The sequence below is a fragment of the Oxyura jamaicensis genome, chromosome 3 (genome assembly GCF_011077185.1).
Source record: "Oxyura jamaicensis isolate SHBP4307 breed ruddy duck chromosome 3, BPBGC_Ojam_1.0, whole genome shotgun sequence".
Lineage (NCBI taxonomy): Eukaryota > Metazoa > Chordata > Aves > Anseriformes > Anatidae > Oxyura > Oxyura jamaicensis.
Window position 1 is genome coordinate 116,674,423 of NC_048895.1, and position 20,627 is coordinate 116,695,049.

Sequence of the window (20,627 nt, forward strand, 5' to 3'; positions counted from 1 at the left end):
CTTGATGCACCCCAGGACACGGTTGGCCCTCCTGGCTGCCAGGGCACGCTGCTGGCTCAAATTCAACTTGCTGTCTACCACGACCCCCAGATCCCTCTCTTCTAGGCTGCTCTCCAGCGTCTCATCGCCCAGTCTGTACGTGCAGCCAGGGTTTCCCCATCCCAGGTGCAGGACCCGGCACTTGCTCTTATTAAGTTTCATGCGGTTGGTGACATCCCACCGATAGAACAATGACACAAATCCAGGGAAGGCATCCTAACTTCCTCTAATAATCACCATACATTTCTCCCAAAACAAAAGAGGAAAACTGCAGCCACAGCAGCGAGACAAACTGTAAAATTTATGACAGCTTCTCTTCGGTGTTTAAGTTATTTTATACTTAGTCTCGTCCTGTCGGCCTGCTGTAGCTTTGATTTTGAACCCAACCGTACTGCAATTGGAGTCATCGCCGCACGCTAGAGAAAACAAGGGAAGAAACACCACTTCCAAGTGGCCAGCAAAATGAGAAGTCCACGCTAGCCAAGCCACACGGCTTTAAACGAGTCCAGAGTCATTTACATCCCTGCCAACTTCTCGCGGGGAGAAACACGCTCGGGAAGAACGTTAAGTCAAAAGGACAGGAAACTAAAGAGCTTTCAAGCTGGTATGTCAGCGAACAAGTTGGGCTTGGAACGCCTAAATAACCTCCGGAGAACATAACGGGGGGAGAAAAAGGTCTCGGTAGGGAGGTGGGCTACGAGGAAGGAGTGATTCCCTGCTGGGGGATGCTCCAAACCCTACCCACAGAGCACAAATGTGGCTTTTGTCCCACTGCAGCTGCCCCAGTTGAACCAGATGATTTTAATTAAGGTAGAGGAAAAAAGATGGGAATGAATGACCACTCTTGTGGTAGGAGATAAATATTAAGACTGATATTCCCTCAATGCTCTGGCACCACGTTCTCTTGTCTCAGAGCTCATACTTGCCCATGTAAAGCTACAATTGACCAAAGCACATTGCCACATTGTCACCTAACTATGCAAAATAAGTTCACGTGTCCCACCTTTCCTAGTAACTCCTCTTGAAGCCCCCACCAGCTGCTACAGAATTAGCCCCGACGCAAGAGCCATCTGCCCGCATGACCCTGAAAACAAGCCTGCTGTGAGTAATGTTGATTAAGATGTAGATCATTCACTTTAAACTCAAAACCCTCGCACTGAACTATTAAGGCTCAATTTCATTTCCAGAGCTCCAGTCCAATCGTCCTCCAAAATTCCTCTTTCCTTGAAGAAAACAGGAACACGGTGACAGAGCTCGTCTACAACACACAAGCAGGAGTTCAGCTGATTAACAAAAAAGAACTACTCTTCATTTTCTCACTATTAGGCTGCATTTGGAAACTGTTTGTGGGGCACTGAGTCCTCATTAATGCACATAAAAGGCGAGGGAACGCTACTGCTGAAGTTACTCTCTGGAGAAAGCCTGTGGCCAGGCAAAGGGAAGAACAAACAGGTTGCTAACACCTGCAGTCCAGCTCAGCTGTGTGAGCCCTGATGAGCTACACGCAGAAGTTTTAACTCTTCGGTTTAGGGGAGCACTTTTTGGTACTCTAGTCTTTCCTGCTGTTCCACACTGAAACTCCTTTATCTGGCGCAAGGATACGGCCCCTGGAGGGGAAAGATCGGGGATTTGAACGCGAGCTGTGGTTTATAGCCCCTTTGGTGCTTGTCCTAGGACAGACCACGCACTCGAGTAAGCTCTAGGTCCACTGGGGGACCTGAAAGCTCCCTGATCCCTTTGGTTTGCTATCCCAGATCTGGGTACCCCTGCATCCACAAACACCTTCCTCCTGCAGCTGCGATTTCAGAGTTGTCAGAGCTCCCAAACACACCACGCAGCAGCCACCTAAAACTCCATCTCTCACCTAAAAACGAAGCATGCATCTCCTCCTGGGCGCTGCTCGGCTTGGGTTTACGACTCCCAAAGGTTTCTAGCCCCAGACGAGCCCCTAGCCCTTTTTTCCTTATTTCCCCATCAGGAAATAGGCACAGCCTGTGCTTTAGGTGAGCACAAATGCTTCTCTCGCATGCAGCTCCTCTTGCTGTCTGAAGATAGTGAACGCTTCTGTCTTTGTTGAACACTTAATTCAGATTATCTGGAAGTTCACCGGAGCTTAGTGTGAGAAGAACAGGACTGACAGTCCTCAGGTGGAAGCCACCTTCCTCAGAAGCCTCCTTTGGGGAGCCAAAACGCCAGACCATACTGATTTTTGTGTAGATCATTCTGGGAACATAACAGCTCTAGTTCTTCCCAACTTGGTCTCACCCGTTCGGGATTTCTACCACCTTCACACAACGCTCATGCCCTTTACAGGTCAAAAGGGAAGCCAGAAACGGATGGGTTTCAGATAGACAAGCCTCAGATTTCCTAAAGCAAGGACTTCTAAGCGCTGCTTTATTAGCAACACGTTAGCTCTGCCCGCACTCTGCAGTCACCTGTGCAGTTCCAGCTTTGAGACCAACGTTTGAGTTTGACAATAAAACAATTTCCAACACTTACATGGCTATTTCGAAGATAAAAATCTGGAGTAGGGATAGGAAAGCCGAGAGTAAATGAAGGAGCAGGCTTTAATCAGCTGGTGCACAGCTTGCTTTCTTACGGTCATGTACAGCTCCATTGTTCTGTGGCATCATAATCTTACACACTGAAGATTAATCCTCACTGCAAATTAAAGTCTAAGATTAGGGTGCTTACATAACACCGACTAATTAAAACCTACTTTTCCATTAGCTTTACATTCTTATACTTCCTAAGTTTTGGATGCAGAACTGAGGAATACGAAGAGCCCAGGAAAACCGCTGAGATTTAGAAGGGGAGAGTGCACGGGCAAGGCAAAAGAAAAGGAGGGACAAAGATGGAATTTAGGGGGGAAGAAGTTAAGGATCTCCCACCCTACACTCTCCCTATCATTGCTGCTCAGTGGGAAATAAAGTCAATTCCCACGTCTCAAAAGAAATCACTCTGAAACAGGAGAAGTGGGGCAGCACTAACAAAAAACAAGGACTGAGAAAGAGTATTCCGTTCGGAGTCCAAACCCCGGTATCCAAATTTTATAGTAATATGCCTGATGGAAAAGCTGTTTGAGGAACACTGCCAGGAGCCACTTGAAACCAGCGAAAGCACCAGGTGCTAAGAGCAGGGTGAGAACAAAGCTCCATCTTCTGTCGATGCTGTGTCTAGGTATACTCAGGTGCTTTTTCACTTAGAAGGGACAGAAAAGATGATAAATCCATCAACTATTCACTGACTTTGCTTCTCAGTATTCAGAGCTCAACAACCACGCTGCTGAACCCTGCTGCACGGATAGAGAAGCAGCAGATCAGTGTTGCTGCTCTGCCCTTCCGACTGCCCCCCTCACACCACAGAAGACAAACCAGCTGCGGGTAGCGTCACTTCGCCATTCCCCCCCTTGCATCTCCCACCTACCAGCCAACCCTAAAATGGTGCACCTCGAAGTTATCCCAAAGGGAAAGCTTCTGCATGCACCCAGAGGGACCCATTTAGGGCTCATCTCTTCCTGCTTCCTGTCCTTTAAAGCCTCTTCGATCCCTCACCTTAGTTGTGAGGTCCCACAAACATCATGGTAAGGAGGAGGTGTTGGTGGTGTACTTAACTGCCAAGAGGCCGGCAATCATCGCGTTAAACCACTTTTCTTCATCAGTTGCAAATGCTTTGATAGCATGCTCTCAATCTCCAAGCTACCAACACTTACACGCTCTCTGATAAAAGATATTTGATTACAAAACTTGTCTTCCAGCAGCCAAAATCACTGCTTGCTACGTAAGCAAATCCTCCAAGGCCAAAGGAATATTGAGCAAAAAAGGGAGGGAAGTTCTCCACGTTACAGCGATAATAATCCAAGAGGTGAGTAAGCAAGATTCCTCAGGGGAACGGGGCTAATTTCACTTCCCTGCTGCCCCGGCCTTGTCCAGCACGCGATCTGCGTGACACAACTGACAAAACAATAAAAAAATGAGCACCACAAGTAAAACAGTAAAGGCCAGCACCCTAAATACTAAAATAATTGTCATAAATTTTGCTTTCAAGTACCAGCTAGTACTGAACTGTAAGATTAGACTCTCTCCCTGAACCTGAAGTCCCTGCAGCACAGCAGACAGAGCCCATTAGATGGCTCCGGCAGAAAACCACCCCCTTCCAGATCACGGATCATTTTGAGAACACCCTGAGGCAGCGTGAAGCACGGGGAGCCCTGCGGCGCCCGTGCTGTGCAGAACTGCAGGGCAGGACAGCTCCCAGCGCCGTAAAGCCTCTGCGAGCATCATCTCACGGCTCTGGTCCCTGTAGCGACCGGCGTGCCGGGCTGGTGGGTGACACTGGCGGTAGGGACCAGATGATCCTGGAGGTCTTTTGCCAACCCTAATGATTCTGTGATTCTATATTCTGATTCTAAGTAAGGTTTCAACTGTTCCTCCAACGAGGAAATCAATGGCAGGGGAAGAAAAGTACAACAAACGTACCCAAGGCAAGACAGCGGCTGTAGGAATTCTCTTTTACACTTCATATTCACTCTTCCTTGTAGTGGAAGCCCTTACAAAGCCTGCTTATAGAAAGCAACTGACAGAACACTAGGAACTAGCACCCTGAATACTAAAACAAAATGTTGGAGAATTATTTTAAAGCACCCATTAGCATTGAAAGCTAAAACTTGAGTATTTTCTTCTAATTTATCTGATTTGGTAGCCACCAAAACAACAAGAATGGCACCACAGCGTACACTCGCAGCCAGAGGAAAGGAACCCAGAGTACGAGCTGAACTCCTCTGATGGTTTTTATTGGAAATTGCTGTGGAAAAGCGCTCCTGAAAAGCCGGGAAGCACAACCCCCCTCATAAATACACAAGATGAATCACACGGGTCCTGCTGTCTTGTTCTTTTATGCTCCCAGCAGTTAGAGGAGGCTCGGAAGTGAGGGCTGTTTGCCAGCCAGCATCACAAAGTCGGCTCAAATAGACTCGGTTCAGCTCCGAGTGCCCCAACCGTGTGACTGGAACGCCAAATAACACCTAAGAAGCCAAAAGCTAAAAATCAGCTTCCTTCCTGCTAAATACAGACTTAAGGGGCAGCCTCGGCGAATAGAAGTCAAAGTGTACTTATGCAAAGCTGGAGCTCTCCATTCTTCTTCCTGAGCATCCCCTGCGAACTCCAAAGTGGTGGTGTGGGCGCCTGCGTGTTTGCCACCCGAGGACAGCCGTGCTTCCTCGCACAGCCCTCCTGCCTCCCATGGAGCACTCAGACGTAGCCCTAGCCCACCCCAGGCCCCAAAAATCCAACCTACACACTAATTACACGGATAAGGGAGCACTACACACATCCCCAACGCACCCACGCTAAGTTTAAGTGCGGTTTTGGCACTGAGCTGGTACCCCAGCTGCAGCCATGGCGTTTCATGCAGCTCATGTGAAGCTGAGCAGAGCAGTAACATTTGCTTCTCCGCTGATTCCCTCACCCTAGCACAAAGCTATTTTATGACGATAAGAACAATTGCAGCAGTTCTTGCTCGGCCTGCAGGTCTGTGCTGCTCCGCTTCCAACAAAGGCTATCAAGAGGCTATTAGGGAAAGTGAAGGTGATATTTTGACAGTTCTCTGAAATTATTCGGTTAACATGTAACAAAAGCCAGAAGAAAACACAACACAATGTTGGCCACCATCAGCCAGTTATTTCCAGCAATGAGCATGACATTATTCCTGTGTAAATCCCTCGCATGCCCACACGTGGAGCAGTGTGCCTTTCCCGTCCCCACGCCTCGGCAAGGACCGAGCTGCAAAAAGGCAACTAAAGTGATCCCGGAACGAAGCAGCTGAGCTGCAAGAAGAAAGCCCAACAGCTGGAAGGCTTCAAGTTGGAGAGGAAAAGCGCCCCAAGGGGTAAAACTGAGCTTTCCAAAAATCACACGTGCAGCTGGGGGGTTAACTGCAGAATACTGCAGGATACTGGAATAACAGGGTACCGAATGAAAGGAGCAGGAAACTGGTTTACGAGTTGAATAACCACTTCTTGGTTTTCACTGAAGGGAGAAGCCGGCATTACACGTGTTTTTCCACCTAGCCACCACCATTGGCATTCCCTTCCAAATTCTGGTCTAGCCCCCACAACCTTTGGCATCCACAATATTCTTTAGGAGTTTCACAGCTCTTCTGCAACCAGTTGAAGGATCTTTGTTTTGACTTCGCTTCCACCAGCTTCGTCTGATGGAGCCTGGCTCCTGCTCTGGAGGAGACAGCACTCCATCAACCCCCACCAAGCTCTGTGTGCCACTAACGATAGTGGCAGCTGTTTTATTCTGCTTTAAAATCAGGCTAAAGCATCTCGCCGCAGTCCAACATTGCTCATATGGGACACGTTCCCTGAGCCACCATCCTCTTCTCTGGACCTCTTTCAGCCCAAACGCAGTCGCTGAGGTAGCCCAGAACCTCCCACAGCACTCCAGCTATTTGGAGAACAGCTGAACACTGCAGAACACCACAGCGACGGCCGAGCTTTATTCTTTTCCTAATTATTCCCAGTGTCTGGTTTGCCTCTATTTTCTTACTGCTTTGTCAAGCTTCCAGGTGAGATTTCAATAGAACAAACCATCACAAGTCCAAGAAAATTAGCTGACCACCAATGACATGAGTATTATTCCTCCCAACACATGAAGTATTTATTATTTTGACTGTCCTCCACAATTTTATGGCTTAGTGCAGCCCAGAAATATAACCAAAATCTCTCTAATACTTCATTCTGGTTTGGCTTTAGCTTTAAGTTGTTCACAACAGTATCAAGAGACTCTCATCACACTGCTAACCACCCGCTCCTCACCAACAGAAACCCACCATCACCGCACCCAATCCCAGACCTCTTCAACCCACTGGGTTTCACCGACTCCTTCAACATCCTAAGTTCCACTTCTCAAGGAGGCAATAAATACTTATTCACACAATTTGTTGTTCACACTTTTATCACATCAGATTTGCTTTGGCTCCGTTTTCTTCCTTACAGGTAGGATTTTCAAAGGTCCTCAGAATTTACCAGCATCATTTCTACAATCATCTTTGCTCCTGTTGCTACGTACCTGGCACAACCGCAATCCCTAGCCACAACTAGATGAGTAGCTGAAATGCCAGTCCATAGTTCCTCCAAACAAAGCAAATGGAAGGCTAAGAATCTCTATTTTCTCCTTGCAGTAAAAAGCTTGTTAAGCCTGGTTCACAGCCCTTCCGTGGAAGGATTATATAAAGCCAAGGCCTTGTGTTATTTAACAGCAGCAATTAAATTAAGCTTTGGTATTGTCAGGAAAAGCATTCAAAGGTGAAAACACGACTACTCTTTCAGCTCTCTCTGTTCAACATAGCCTATCTACCAGCAAGGATTCCTCAGCACTTCAAAAATACAAACAGATTTGTTTTGCACAGATCTCTCATGGATATATCGGAATAGGCTGGAAGTGAGACGTGCCCAATATTCTGTATTTCTCCCCCGATTTTAGGCATAGCACAGAACACCCAGCAATAAACCCCCCTGGGGGGGCTTAAAACAGGACAGAGAACAGACTGCAGTGAACTTCGGTCTTGTATAAACCAGGCTGGAGAGGAAAAGACCAAGTACGTGGCTGAAGCCCCATTAAAAAAGTTCTCCAAAGAAAGGTTAGACAAGCACCAGCAGAAAGGATTTTTCGATTAGCAACTCCTATTACTTTCATGGTGTCTCCTATTGTTCTCGTTTTCTCCACACCAAATTTTAAAGGAGTACGAGAAAGCCAAGCGCTACAAAACCACCGAAGAACACAGCCTTCGGAACTGGAAGCCTTCTCTTCATTGTTCAGTATGCTTTTCCTGGCATTCAGTTCAGTGCCAGACCACTCCAAATATACATTCTTGATCTGTCTAAATATTTCAAGTAACAGACTAACATACAAACACATCCAGAGTGTTTCACTCAGTTACACCCAAAAAGGCTCATTTTGTAGTCACAGAATATTTTACTACGCGTTACAATACATCTTTTCCAAGCGGTGGGTTTAAAATATACTGATTTTTTTTTTTCATTTTTATTTCTAAGATACATAACTGCTCGGCTTCTGTTAAAAACTATTTGTCGATTAAAGGCCCAAACCATATAAAGTCATGAAAAAAGGTAGCCCTACCTCCATCGCCAACGCCGCTGTTTGCTGGTCATAGTGATTGAGGAGATTAGGCATAAAGGTGGTGTTGTAAGGCAGATCCTGGCACATCCGCAGGATGATGGGCTCGCAGGAAAATAAGCTGTGCCCTCTCGAGTGGCCCACCAAAACATCCAAAAGCCAAAGGTACCAGAGCATCCAGCTACCAGCCATCCTTCCACGCCGTGAATGGGGCCAGTTACCGAGCCCGGGCAGAAAGCTCTTTCGACAATTTTTGTGCCTTCCGATTTCACTCCAACAGCAGTATTTGCAGTCCTTCTTCAAGGCTCTTCAAAACTGGAACTCTCTTTGTGCACAGCATTGTTAGCTCCGTCCCGAAGACGATGCAGTTGAGTGAGGCATCTTGCCTTTCCTTTCCACAGCCTTATACACCACGTATTACGTCGAGGAATTAAGACGTTTAACCACATTCCCACACGATTGACCCCATCCTGACAGAACAGCAGCCAGGTTACATTCTTCTTTCGTCAGGTCCCCTAAGACAAAAAGAAAACACAACAAACAGAACACGTTAGAAGCCCTGTCATTGATTAAAATATTTCAGTCATAAACAGCCTGTCAGACAGATTGCTTCAAATTCTCACGCAGAAGACTAGAAGGTCCCTTGACAATTTTTAATCCTGGTTTTTAGACTTTGCTGGTGGGAAAAAAAAAAAAGCAGCAAGCTGTAAAACTCTACCTGAAAAGGGGGGGGAAAGGTGTTTACAATGAGGAAAGTGGGTTTTTTTTTAGGAAAACCCCACGCTTTACGTTGCACCGTGTGAGCAGTACGGTCGTCGGCCACGCTGAAACCAAGCTGTTTATGACTCAGCCCCTCCGCCGGTGCATTCCCAGCGATAGCATCTCTGGGTGCACGGCCACAGAACTTCTGCTGAATAATTACAAAACAAAAACAAAACAGTCGCCACCACCAAGCCGCAAGTCCCAGCTTGCAGGACTGCAGAGCTGCTCTGCCCGACCAGCTGCAGCCAAATCTGCAGTTTTAGTCCCGCTGGAAGCAACTCGTCGGGTTGTCTCTCACCCATTTCACTTGCACACACGTCTCACACATTGCACTCGTGAAACCATCCCAGCAGCTCCAGATAAGCCAGGAGACAGCCTGCTCTGAGCTCTCTCCACACACCGAAAGATGGAAAATACACGGGTGCTACCTCTCGTTGTCCTGCTGGCTCCACTTTGCCTACAGAGAGGATCTAAACAGCGCTCACTGCCTAGCCTGGCTCCGGGTTTTCTTGGTGCTAAGGGGCTGGAGAAGAACAGGACCTCAGCACACTGCAGCCAGCTGCAGGACAGAGACTCCGCAACTGGAGGCTAAAGCCTGGAAAAAGCTGACAGAGCCCTAAGAGCACAAGGAAGTCCTTTTGTTACAGCAATTTTGTTTTCAAGCAGTGAATTTGCACATTTCAGTTTCTGGCCAAGTGCTTTTACAACAATTACGGCTTGCAATGAAAGGTAAGAGAAAATGAGAAACACTGCTTGAACCAGACAACCCCAAGTACTCCATCAGTATTCCCCAGAGGAGGCGATCACAAATTTGAACAGCCTTCCATTAACCTCGAGAGATTAATGGGTTTTCTTCAACATTCAGGAAGGGAACTGAATTCTATGAGTCAGAGAGGGAAAAAGTTTTTCCCTTTCTCCTTACCTACTTCCTATCTATAAGTTTGGATTAACTGGCAGTCTTCTGCCGGTATCAGCTGACCACAACAGTTTTATAGGCATATTTTTGGCCCATCTTATGGTCAGAGAAATTAAACGCTGTATACCTCTAAACCCTCATCCACCTTGCGGGTTGGACCAGATAATCCTGAGAGGTTCCTTCCAAGCTAAACAACTCCGCGCTTCTCTTTATGATCGTGTGAAGCAATGGTTTTGGCTGTTCAAGACAGGCTGGTGAAAACAAACAGGCAAGCAGGGAAAAAGAGCAAAATGTTAAGCACAACCACATGAAATTGGGATCTCCGACACCGTGCTTCCACAGGCTGCCTCCTGTCTCACAGCTACTGGTGGGGAATCCACGCCTGAAGCTGCACGGAAGTACACAGAGAACAGAAATCGTAAAATTGTTCCAAACCTGGGAAATATGTTACATTAAAAAAGCAGAGAATGGAACTGTCTAAACCTCAGGTCAGGTAGCAGAAGCAGCCAACACAGAGCAAATCAAAGCCTCTTGCTTATATACTGAAGGAAGTAAACATGGCTGCAAAGAGCAGTCAACACAATGAATTTAACAGACCAAACTCAGCCAAAACTCAACTAAAAAACAACAACAACAAAAAAACACATGAGCTGCTCCACCTTCCAGGCAGCAGAACCCTGAAGGTTTCTGCATGTTCTCACCCGATGAGAAAATCACAAATTACAGTCAGACAAACCCAAATCCTACTTAATTTAGTAAAAGCTGCCTAATCCCCTGTGAATCTAGCCCTTTGGTTTTAACCGCGGTTCCCCAAGTCAGGAAAAGAAACCTTCTGGGTTTGTCCTCATCTCCAAAGCCCTGCTTCTAATTTATTTCTTATTTTTTAAAGACTTGAGCCACCAACTGAGGAAGACTCCATGAAACTACTTCAGAGAAGGGAACTTGCAGAATGGATTAACAATCACTTTTTTAGCGTCGTTCCTGTAATTTCAGGAGCTGTTCCAGCAGCAACCAGTAGCTAACGCTTCCTCAGAGAGGTCCAGAAGCAACCTAGGATGAAATCAGCTCCTACCCGGTCTTGTGCCCAAGCACAGACACTGGGCAAATCCAGGGCAGGATCTAGAGCCTTGGGAAAAACTCCACGAACACTTCACTCAAATCATACTAAGGGCATTCCGGCTCCAAACAAATCCACCCATCCTTTTCCATCCCCATAACCTCAAACTGAAAGATAAATAAATAAACAAATGCACACGTTCAGACTTAATAAGACAGGAAAAGTTTTAACTGCATCAAAAATAATAAAAAAAAAAATCATCGCGTCCATTCAGGACTTCTCCATTTTACGCCTGGGATCCTGTTACCATACAGCACCATAAAGAAAACGAAGAAAAAGTTTACTGGATTTTACAAAGACCGCCAAATTACGTAGCCCAGTCATCCAGCAGCCTTCCATGGGAAAAAAGAAACAAATCTAGGTGAAATTCAGCAAAAAAACGACCGTACCATTGCGAAAGCGGGCAGCAGTTTCACAAGCATATAGATGACCTATTAATTGGTGTAGACAGACGAATGCTGTAATAAGCAACCTTCAGTGTCAAGACAGCTTCTTACCGCAGATCCAGTTCTGTGTACTCTTTGTTAAGCCTCTACATATGGAATTCTGTGGTTATTTTTATATGTTCGTAACAACAGAACACACCGCTTTCGGTGACACTGGGGATAAAGGAGGGGGAGGGGATGCCTCCCCATCTACCCCAAGGCACCGTAAAAAAAAAATAAATAAATGTAGGCAAAAGGGGTAGGAAGCAACTAGTTTGTTCGTGTGGTTATGCGTTTATACATTATTTATAAATCAGACAGGCCCATCCAATGCCTGCTGCACAGGGTAAATTAAGACACGCAGAGATTATTATAAAGAATGGAAAATCATGAAAGGGAAAGGTTGAATCCTGCGAGTGTTTTTTTTTTTAAATTTTTAAAGACGTTTCTAAGTTGCTGCTACAGTAGGAAGGGAGCAATGAGGAAAAAAAAAACAACACATTTGTTAGCAGGAGGCTGTGGCTGAATATACTCAGGGTTTAGCTCTCTCGGAGGCAGGAGGCAACACAACAAACCAGTACGAGCGGGAGGACGAGGGGAGAATGTCACCTTCGTTGTTCCCCACCCAGCTCCGAGCGGGGAGGAAGAAAAGGAACTCGCGCATCGCACACAAGCGCCGGCAGTGCTTCCCCAGCCCCTTCCCACCCACACCAAGGCACAAAAGGAGCATACATTATTCTCCTCGCTCCATTTTAATTAGTCAGTGGGAAAGAAACTCCAGTGCTGGACTCCCCTTGTGGTGAGGGAGAACCCCAGCATAACCCCCACGTCCTCTGCTCCGGGGAGAAAGGAGGGCACACGGCAGCGGCCCCGCAATGCTCACGCTGCTACCCGCTGTGCTGCAAGGGCAGAGGGGGGAAAAAATGGACAGCAGCTCCTCCGCTCGCCCTCCTTCAGGCTGTGGAGCCTCCTTCGGAGCTACCCAAAGCCTGCCTGGTGCCGTCCTGTGTAACACGCTCGGGGTGACCCGGCTGGCAAGGTTTGGATGATCTCCAGAGCTCCCTTCCAACCTCGGCCATTCTGTGAGATCCTGTTGGAGTGTCCGTGCGTCTGGAGGGACAGCTCTAGCACCTCTCTCCACCTGTGCCCACAGTGAGCTTGGGGAGACAGAGGGGATATCCCCTCAACAAGAGCAGGGGATGCCCGAGCACCCCCCCCCCCATTTGCCCTGGGAGCCTCAATGTGCTCACACAGGGTTCAGCATCCTCCAGGGGTCCTGCTGCATGGGGAAGGGAGGGGGGGAAGGGAAGGGCACTCAGCTCCTGGCCTCCCAGCTTCGCCCTACAGCAAAGAGATGGGGCTGGCACCCCCCAACCCCCCCCCCAAGAGTCCCCCCAAGACCACTCAGGACCACCCCAGACCCCTCCAGATCCCCTAGAATCCCCCTGAAGCCCCTCAGGACCCTCCTCAGACCCCTCAGAACCCCCCTCAGGACCCTCCCCAGACCCCTCCGGACCTCCTTCAGGCCCCTCAGGACCCCCCCATGACGGGAGCAGGGGGATGCAGCCAGCCGTTAGGGGATGAAAGGCAAAGAGGGGAGGGAAGGGGGCACGATCAGCGTTCCCCCCCCCACCCACCTTCCTTCATCCTCCTCCTCCTCAGGGCGCTGCCAGGCATCGCCCCCCCCAGACCCCCCTCAGCAGGGGGGAAGCGGGGAGGGGGCACCAGGGAGGGGACAATTATGAGGGGAAAGGAGGGGATATGAGGGGACGGGAGGGGATTTGAGGAGACATGGAGGGAATATGAAGGGATTTGAGGGGACATGAGGGGATTCGAAGGGACACTGAAAGGATCTGAGGGGACAGGAGGGACCCCCCCCCTATAGAACGCCCCCCCCCTCCAACCCCGTCTCCAGGAGCCGGTGCCCCTGCCCCCGTCTGAACCGTAAAGGGGCAAAAGGGACACCGCTGAGGGGACCCGACCCGCGTTGTCCCCCCCGCCCCCATGCCCCCGGTGCCGCCGTTACCTCAGCGCGGCTCCCGCCGCCGCCGCCCCGCTCCTTCCCCCCTCAGGTGGCGGCGCGAGGCACCGGCCGCGCCCCCTCCCCCCGCCCCCGCCGCAAAGCCGGCCCCGCCCACCCCCAGGCGGCGTCACGCCCCGCCGCGCCCCGCCCCGCCTCCCCGCTCCCCGCCGGAGCGAAGGAGCCAATCAGAGCGCGTCGGGCCGGGTTGCTAGGTAGAAGAACGCCAAGCGCTCTGCCTCCCCTCCTCCGCTGGTGATTGGAGGGGAGCGGTTGCCGTGGCGACGGGATGCGGCCGTTGGGGGGGGGGGAGGGCAGGTGAGGGGCGGCGAGGCCCGGCCCGGGGCGGGGGGGGGAGGGCGCGGGGTCCCCGGGGGGGGGGCTCGGGGTCCCTGGGGAAACCGAGGGGGGCCCGGGGGCAACGGGGAGCTGGAGAAGGCGAGTGAGGGGATCTCAGGCCCAGGTGGACACCGAGGGAACATTGAGGGGCGGTGGAAAGCTGGGGAGGGGGAGAAAGGGGGGAAAGGGGGCGTCCTAGAAGGAGGGGGGGGGGAAATGGCAGCCCCCTGGGGTGGGGGGCGTGAGGGGCTGGGGGGCTGCAGGGCACGGAGGGCTGGGGGCTGCCGGCGCTGACAGGGCTGGGGAGGGGGCATTGGTTTTGTGTTGGGGTCCTGGGGTTGGTGGGGGGGGTGAGAATGGGGGGGGGGGTGCTTAGTGTCCCAAGGGAGGGGGTGTTAAGGTGCTGCAGGAGCCCAGTAAGGGCAGGCAGCAGCACTGGTTTGTACTGGTGGGCGGCTGGGGTGTGCTGCTGGCCTGTAAAAGGGTGGGGGGAGCCGTCAGGGTCCAGGATTGGGGGGTTCTGGGGGACTTCGAGGTGAGAGCATCGCAGCTCGTCCAAAAATAACAATAAAAAAAAGGTTGAGATTGAGGGTAGAAAGGGAAATGCTTCGTTTTCTTGAGTCTCCATCTCTGGAGAAAGCCAAAACCTGCCGGGATGCCATCCTGAGCGATGTGCTTGGGGTGACCCAGTGATCTCCAGAGCTCCCTGCAACCCCATCCAGGCTGATTCTGTGAAAAGGGACCTGTTTTATGTGATTTAGGGGCGAAAAGATTTTGGGAATCAATACCCAGCAGTTCCCTGGGTGTAATGTCCTAGGGACCGTGCGGTGTCGTGACAGCCCCGGGGAGGACGTCGGCCCTGCGGGACACGAGGAGGCTGCTGTGGAGCAGGAGCGTGCGTCGGTGCCTTGGGGCCTGGAGCAGATCCCGGAGGACATCCGTAACGTGGACACCGAGGAGAGCAGGCAGGTATTGGAGGGGAGATCGCTGGGTTTATTGATGCTCTGGACACCAGAGAAGGTCCTTTCGGAGCTGAGTGGGGAAAAGGAAGGGGGCTTGAAAATTAAAGCACCACAGCAAGGGGGTAGGGGGCAGTGGCATGGAGGAGCAGAAGGGATTTGGGGTCATTGGGCCAGTGGAGATGCTTTTGGGATGGGATATGGAGTACTGATGCCTCAGTGGGCATCAAGGACCATGGAGAAATGCAAAGTTAGCTGCTCACTGTCTGTAGTAAGGGGGATTGTCGTGTTACTTGAGCCTTGGATTCTTGATACGTCTAGCACGCTGCGGCAGGGGTGAGGGTGTTAGTCTCAGGCGGCACAGAGGTGGTGATGCTGGGGAGACCCAGAAACATCAACAGAACAAGGTTTGGGGGCTTATCGGTGCTGCGGCAATGCCATTTATTGATCCTGTGGCATTGGTGCCACGGTGCGAGTGGAAGATAGCCGGGCAAGCATCTGTGCCAGGGTCGCAGTGCTTTCCGTGGCCCTGGGGATAACCAAGAGAGGACTGAAGCTGCAGTGGGGAGGACAGGCAATATCACGCAGTCAGAGCAGAAGTGGTAACCGAGGGCATCACCGTGCCAAGAGCAGCTAAGAGATGTGGATGGTCAGGTTAATATCAAGGCTTTACAGCCTGTGGGCTAAAGGCTAGCCCAGGGGAAAGGAGGATCGCAGTGTTGGCCTCCATTTTGTAAATCATTGTGTGTGTGAGCTTAGCCTGCTGCCCTTCTCCTCTTGCCATCTTTCTCAGTGTCCCCCTAATATGAGTATCTGTTTCACATTATCTTTTCCCTCCAGACATATCCTCTTCAATTCTTCTGTGCTGAATGCCCCTTAGTTTGGCCTGTATTCTAGCCCACTTTTCAGTTACGACTCTTTAAAGCATTTCTTCCACGGCATTACTCAGCGAACTGTTTATTGGCGATAAACTAATTTACGGTAAAAATGACTTTCCTGTCTGAGCTTTAGATTCATTCAGTCAAATTCTGTTTATTCAAAGCGGAGCTCGACTGCACCATTGTCGTCACGTCGATTAATGTGATTAGACTATTTCCCTGCAAAATGCGTTCTTAAACCTCTGAGTGAGGTCTATTGAACCACAAAGACTTACTGCTACAGAGATGTGGTCAAAAACAGGAATAAAGTGGGTCTGCTTCTGAAGGGCTTGTTTTGAGTATGGTTTGTACAAACCTCTGGAATGCCATTCCAGAGGGTTAAGCGGAGATTAACCCAGCTAAAGGGAATGATTCCTGTGCCCTTAGTTATTATGATATGATCATTATGTATTGCTAATCTTTCTGAAATGTGATCACATTTTTTTAAGCCAAGGGCTTGACCCAAAGTGCACTGAAATCAGTGAAAGTATTTCCATTGGCTTCAGCTGGTTTTCCATCAACCTTGAAATTGTCTTGCTATTTTAGACGATGCCACTCACGTTCCCTGCCCTATGGAATTAATGTTTGCTGCCTTCACACATCGCAAAAAGCACAAACCTCTTGGATGCCCACTCAACATGCCCTTTCATTCAAACTTTCATTTGAGCCATTCCCAGGTACTCTCTGGCTGCAGTAACCCATGCAGAAATATCACCAAAGCCCAGTTTTCTTTGCCTGCTTGTAAGAACAGCAAGTTAATCTACGTCAAAAGACTGAAACTAAGATATATCATTAATTTCTGTGTTCACAGGGCCTGTTGTAGAAGGAAATCAGATTGATTTGCACTATTTCTTCTTGACAAATAAAGGTTGGTTCTTAGTCCTCTCCTTATTATCTTCTAGTTAAATTATTGCTTTGGGAGTTCTCTCAGGAGCTGGGGATAAGCTGTCCGATGCACAGTTCTCCTGTTAGTCTTTCCCTTTTTTAACACTTGTGCTCTGCCAGGCTCGCATGCTCTCTGCTAATTGTGTAAGACAACAGCTTTGAAACAGCTAGAGATCTCTAAGCATCCTGATACGAAGTTAGTCCAATGCAACCAACCTGAAAACATTGCATATATTCACAAAACTTAGTCTTTTGCCAGAATTTCCCCCAAATCTCATTTGCATTGCTACTTTTTATGCCTGCCACCCACTCCTAGCTCGCCTTTCTAGTTTTTCTATCAGTAGGACATTAGATATTTTTTTAGCATCGGGTGTCAATAGCTTCCTTTCTGTGGGTAATGAACATTTTCCTTATATATATTTAAAGCTTGATTTCTTGTTAACATCATCTCATGTCTCTTGCTGGTTGAATGTTTCCAAATCAGCTGAGCTTGATTAATTTCATCCCAGGATACGTGAAGAACAAGCTGGAGCAATCTCTGGAATGTTATTTTGGGCAACCAGTCCAAAGATAACGACTATTACAGAAGAAACGTGGGGCCCTAGCTAAACAGCCTGACGATCGCAGGTCTGCACACCACACCAGCTGCTTTTTAGTGCCTAATGAACAAGCTGCTGCAGCCACCTCCGTATCGTGTCACAGATTAACTCTGATCAGAGTTACTCTAGACTCTTGAAGGAGCAGGATTAGCTGTTAATCCTGCCAAGGATGGGGAGGACTTGGGGGGGGAAGACAAGAAGTGTAGGTTTTCCTTTGGAGAACATAGCTAAACTGTAGTCAGTGAACCAAAGCTCTTCTTAGAAGGCTTGTGAAGAGCTTGCAGTCCAATGTTTGTGCTAGCTGCATGTTACAGGTGAAATGCTTCTAGGTTTTCCAATGCTTCTAGATCTTCTGCTGACTACTCTGATGCATCCCATGAAATTCAAAGCCTGGTAAGTGCACCAAGTCCCAGCACATACAGCATGCCTTTGAGGAACTCGAGGAAAACGTGTGCTCTAAAGTGACACTGTGCAGTCCGGACTTCACCAAAGAATTCATTCTGTAGACACATGCCACTGAGCTTGGACGTGGGGTTGCTGCCAGATTGCTCCCTGCCTGCATCCCCTCATTGTGATTTCGAGTGTAGCTGCAGAGATGAGGAGCAGAGCAGGTGGTCTTTGGGTGCTGGGAAAGGGGTAGCGAGTGAGCGATAGCAGGCTGGCACTTAGTGTGCAAAAGCTAAAAAGTTTGGCTACGCTCACCTTTTTGCCTGATGGTACCTGCCTCTGCAGCCCTGTTTACATATCAGGCTCGAATGTTGACTGCAATTCAAGCAAACAGCTTTATAGCAGGAAAATGACTTCTGCCAGCTGTGCTGTGAGCCACAATTTTGGTACGTAAGGAGCACAAGAGGGTCCGGAGGCACTGCTGTTTCACACGCCAGCTCAGAGAGGTGCTTTGTGAGCGCAGCTGTTCCAGCACCAAGAAAGCCCTGCATGCACAGGGGAGGCAAACTGGAACATGAATCCAGGGCTGGGAGTGTGCTGCAGTGACAACTGATGTTTTTGTGACTAATGTAGAAGGTTGTCCCTGAAAAACAGGACATGGTTGCCTGAACCTGTTTTTTTGGCAGTGGAGCTGTTTCTCTAGCTCGTGATGTCGCATTTCTGTGCATTGAAAAGGGCAGGGGCCTTGAAGGAAAAACAGAAAACAAACAAACAAAACAATCCAACAAGAACAACCCACTAAGTGATCCCGACATAATGCATACCCGTAATGCACATACCAAATTGCACAAGAAGCCTCGAACATTTGCCAACTACAGAATGTGAAGATTTGGAGCCTTGGTAAGCTTTTTAGCTTTTAGTGGCTTCTCTGTGGAAAGTTAAAATTCCTATCTGCACTGAAAAAAAAAGAAAGAAAGAACTCAGACTCTTGTAATGAACTTATTTTCAAACTATGGTCCGTATTACATCACCAGATGCAGAGAGAAAAATGTAACAGATTTTTCATTATTTTTTTTTTCTTTAGACTTCTTTGATTCCAAAATAACTTAGGAGGGAAGAGGAGGAAAAACTAATCAAAAAAGGTGATGTGCCCAGACAGATCCTGCAGTGCTTTTTTGAAGATTAATCTCCCGTTGATATAGACAGGAATTTTGCCTGGGTAAGAAAAGAAGGACTGGGCTTTCATGAAAGTGTATTTTGTGAGCCTTAAAGCCGTGTGAGCTGTAAAGGTCTATTTGCTGTGTAGGTTTTTGAGGTGCTTGGATTCAGGGTAGGCTGGCCACACAATATTGGAGTTGCTTAATGGAGTTACCTTTTCTTTCACTCCCAATGTTCCTATTGTTCACCTTGCCACCATGAAGCCTTAAAACAGTCTGAAGTGTTTACAGAACAATTACCTAATATCTGTATGAAGGAAACAGAGATATTTTTCAATGTTACTTGTAAAGAAATGACCAGGTTTTTAGGCTGCTGCAGTTTAAACTTCCAGTCTGGAAATTGGTTCCCTGAGGTGAGCAACGACATTATGCTTCTGAATCCAGCTGCAGGATACAGGATGAAGAGGGGGAAAAAAAGCTTTTCCTATTTTGGGCAAACAATTATGAATAAATGGCTTAGTCTGAACAACGTCCCGTTATCTGGTTTCACAAAAGGCAAGGGGAAATTTTCTTAAATGCCTTATTTACTTCACGTAGGACTTTTTTTGTTTGAAAGAGCAGCACAGTCAGTTCAGATGTCAAAACCAATCTGCCTGACGACGGGACGCTGAGAGATTTCAGTCAATCCTGAACCATTCTGGATTTCATTCTTTCAGTTAAATGTGATAGAAACAAATTGGCCCTCGGAGACCTGGCATTATATGCCCATCAAAATCAGTAAAAACCCATCTCGTGTCACTTAAGTAGATGCACAGGCTATCTCAAATTTTCAGTGACAACAACTGGAAAGAGAAATCGAATGTGCTTTCGAGCTTGCTGCAGGTACCCTGTTGCGATCATTTATGCAGCAAAAATCAAAGGCATGTTCAATAACATTTGCGATGAGAAAGACCTGCTTAATTATTAACTATTTATATTATATTAATGCACAGAGGTTCCATCAGGAAATCTGGCCTTTACCGTCGCAGTTACTGTGGGTGCATAAAGTAAAATGCAGTGATTACACCTAACTGACTTTCAAATAATTCTGCTTGTATTGTAGCTATGCTATGAAGTCATTAGATTACATCTTGAAACGACTTGCTTTTACTAACATAATGTAACAGAGTAGCACAGAGATAATGCGGGTCTTTGTTCTGTCCAGTTGTAGCCATTGGTGTTGACAAGACGCCAGAGATTCCCCATTTCACACACCTATGGCATTTGCACCTCCTAGAAACATGGACGGCCCCAAGCTACAGACCAAGATGAGCACGTGGACTCCGCTGAACCATCAACTCATGAATGACAAGGCAAGTTCCATGCAAATGGGTTGGATTCATGGAATTACAGAACTGTTGAGTTTGCAAAGGATTTCTGGTGATGACCTGGTCAAATCCCTCAAGGCAGAGTGAGCTAGAGGATTTGCTCAAGATCTTTTCCAGTTGGGTCTTGAATATTTGCAAATCCTAAAGCAAATTCTGTTTCACTTGAGAAATTCTCAAGTCCCAGAAAAAAATATCTTATGGTTTTGGCTGTGTAGGTCATGAGTAATGGAATAAGAACTTAAAGATTTTATTTTTATTTTTTTTACTATTAGAAGTGCATATATATAGCATACGTAGTCTTTATGAGATATATACGTAAAACTTCCTATGTTATGTAAAAACTGAAAGCTCTAACCCTTATTGTTTAAAGCACATAAGTATGTAGTCCAAGTATTGCTATTTTGCCAAACAATCGTTTTTAAACAAACAAACGTGTATTAATTTCTTAGTGAAAGTTGCTAAATCATTTTTTTTCTGCCTCAGAAGACTTCAGTTTGACCCCAGAGCCAACTGAGTGTCAGTGCAAGTGTCTGAGTGGCCAATGTGCTCCAGCTCATTTTGTAGGAGAGATCTTAGTATCCACGCCCTGTCTCCTCT

General features: G+C 48.0%; 2 protein-coding genes across 5 annotated transcripts in view; one reads left to right on the forward strand and one right to left on the reverse strand.

The window, feature by feature from the left end:
• FZD3 (frizzled class receptor 3) overlaps positions 1–13,509 on the reverse strand; it is a 51,739-nt gene extending 38,230 nt beyond the window's left edge. For 2 of the 3 annotated variants that reach the window (XR_004749550.1, XM_035322189.1), the window contains exon 1: positions 8,184–8,372. Coding sequence is in view for 2 of the 3 variants with exons in the window: in XM_035322189.1 (XP_035178080.1) it covers positions 8,184–8,372 (189 nt within the window). In the remaining variant the exon portion in view is untranslated. Of the gene's footprint in view, positions 1–8,183; positions 8,696–13,426 lie in introns of those variants that run through there. The other variant, XM_035322188.1, reaches the window with a different exon arrangement.
• Positions 13,510–14,180: 671 nt separating this feature from the next.
• The window catches only part of FBXO16 (F-box protein 16), a 38,716-nt gene continuing 32,269 nt past the window's right edge, over positions 14,181–20,627 (forward strand). Inside the window, exons 1-4 of one of the 2 annotated variants that reach the window (XM_035322558.1) lie at positions 14,181–14,728; positions 16,447–16,503; positions 18,591–18,725; positions 19,874–20,015. In XM_035322558.1, the coding sequence (XP_035178449.1) occupies positions 19,920–20,015 (96 nt within the window). In that variant the 5' untranslated portion in view covers positions 14,181–14,728; positions 16,447–16,503; positions 18,591–18,725; positions 19,874–19,919. The remainder of the gene's footprint in view (positions 14,729–16,446; positions 16,504–18,590; positions 18,726–19,873; positions 20,016–20,627) is intronic. The other variant, XM_035322557.1, reaches the window with a different exon arrangement.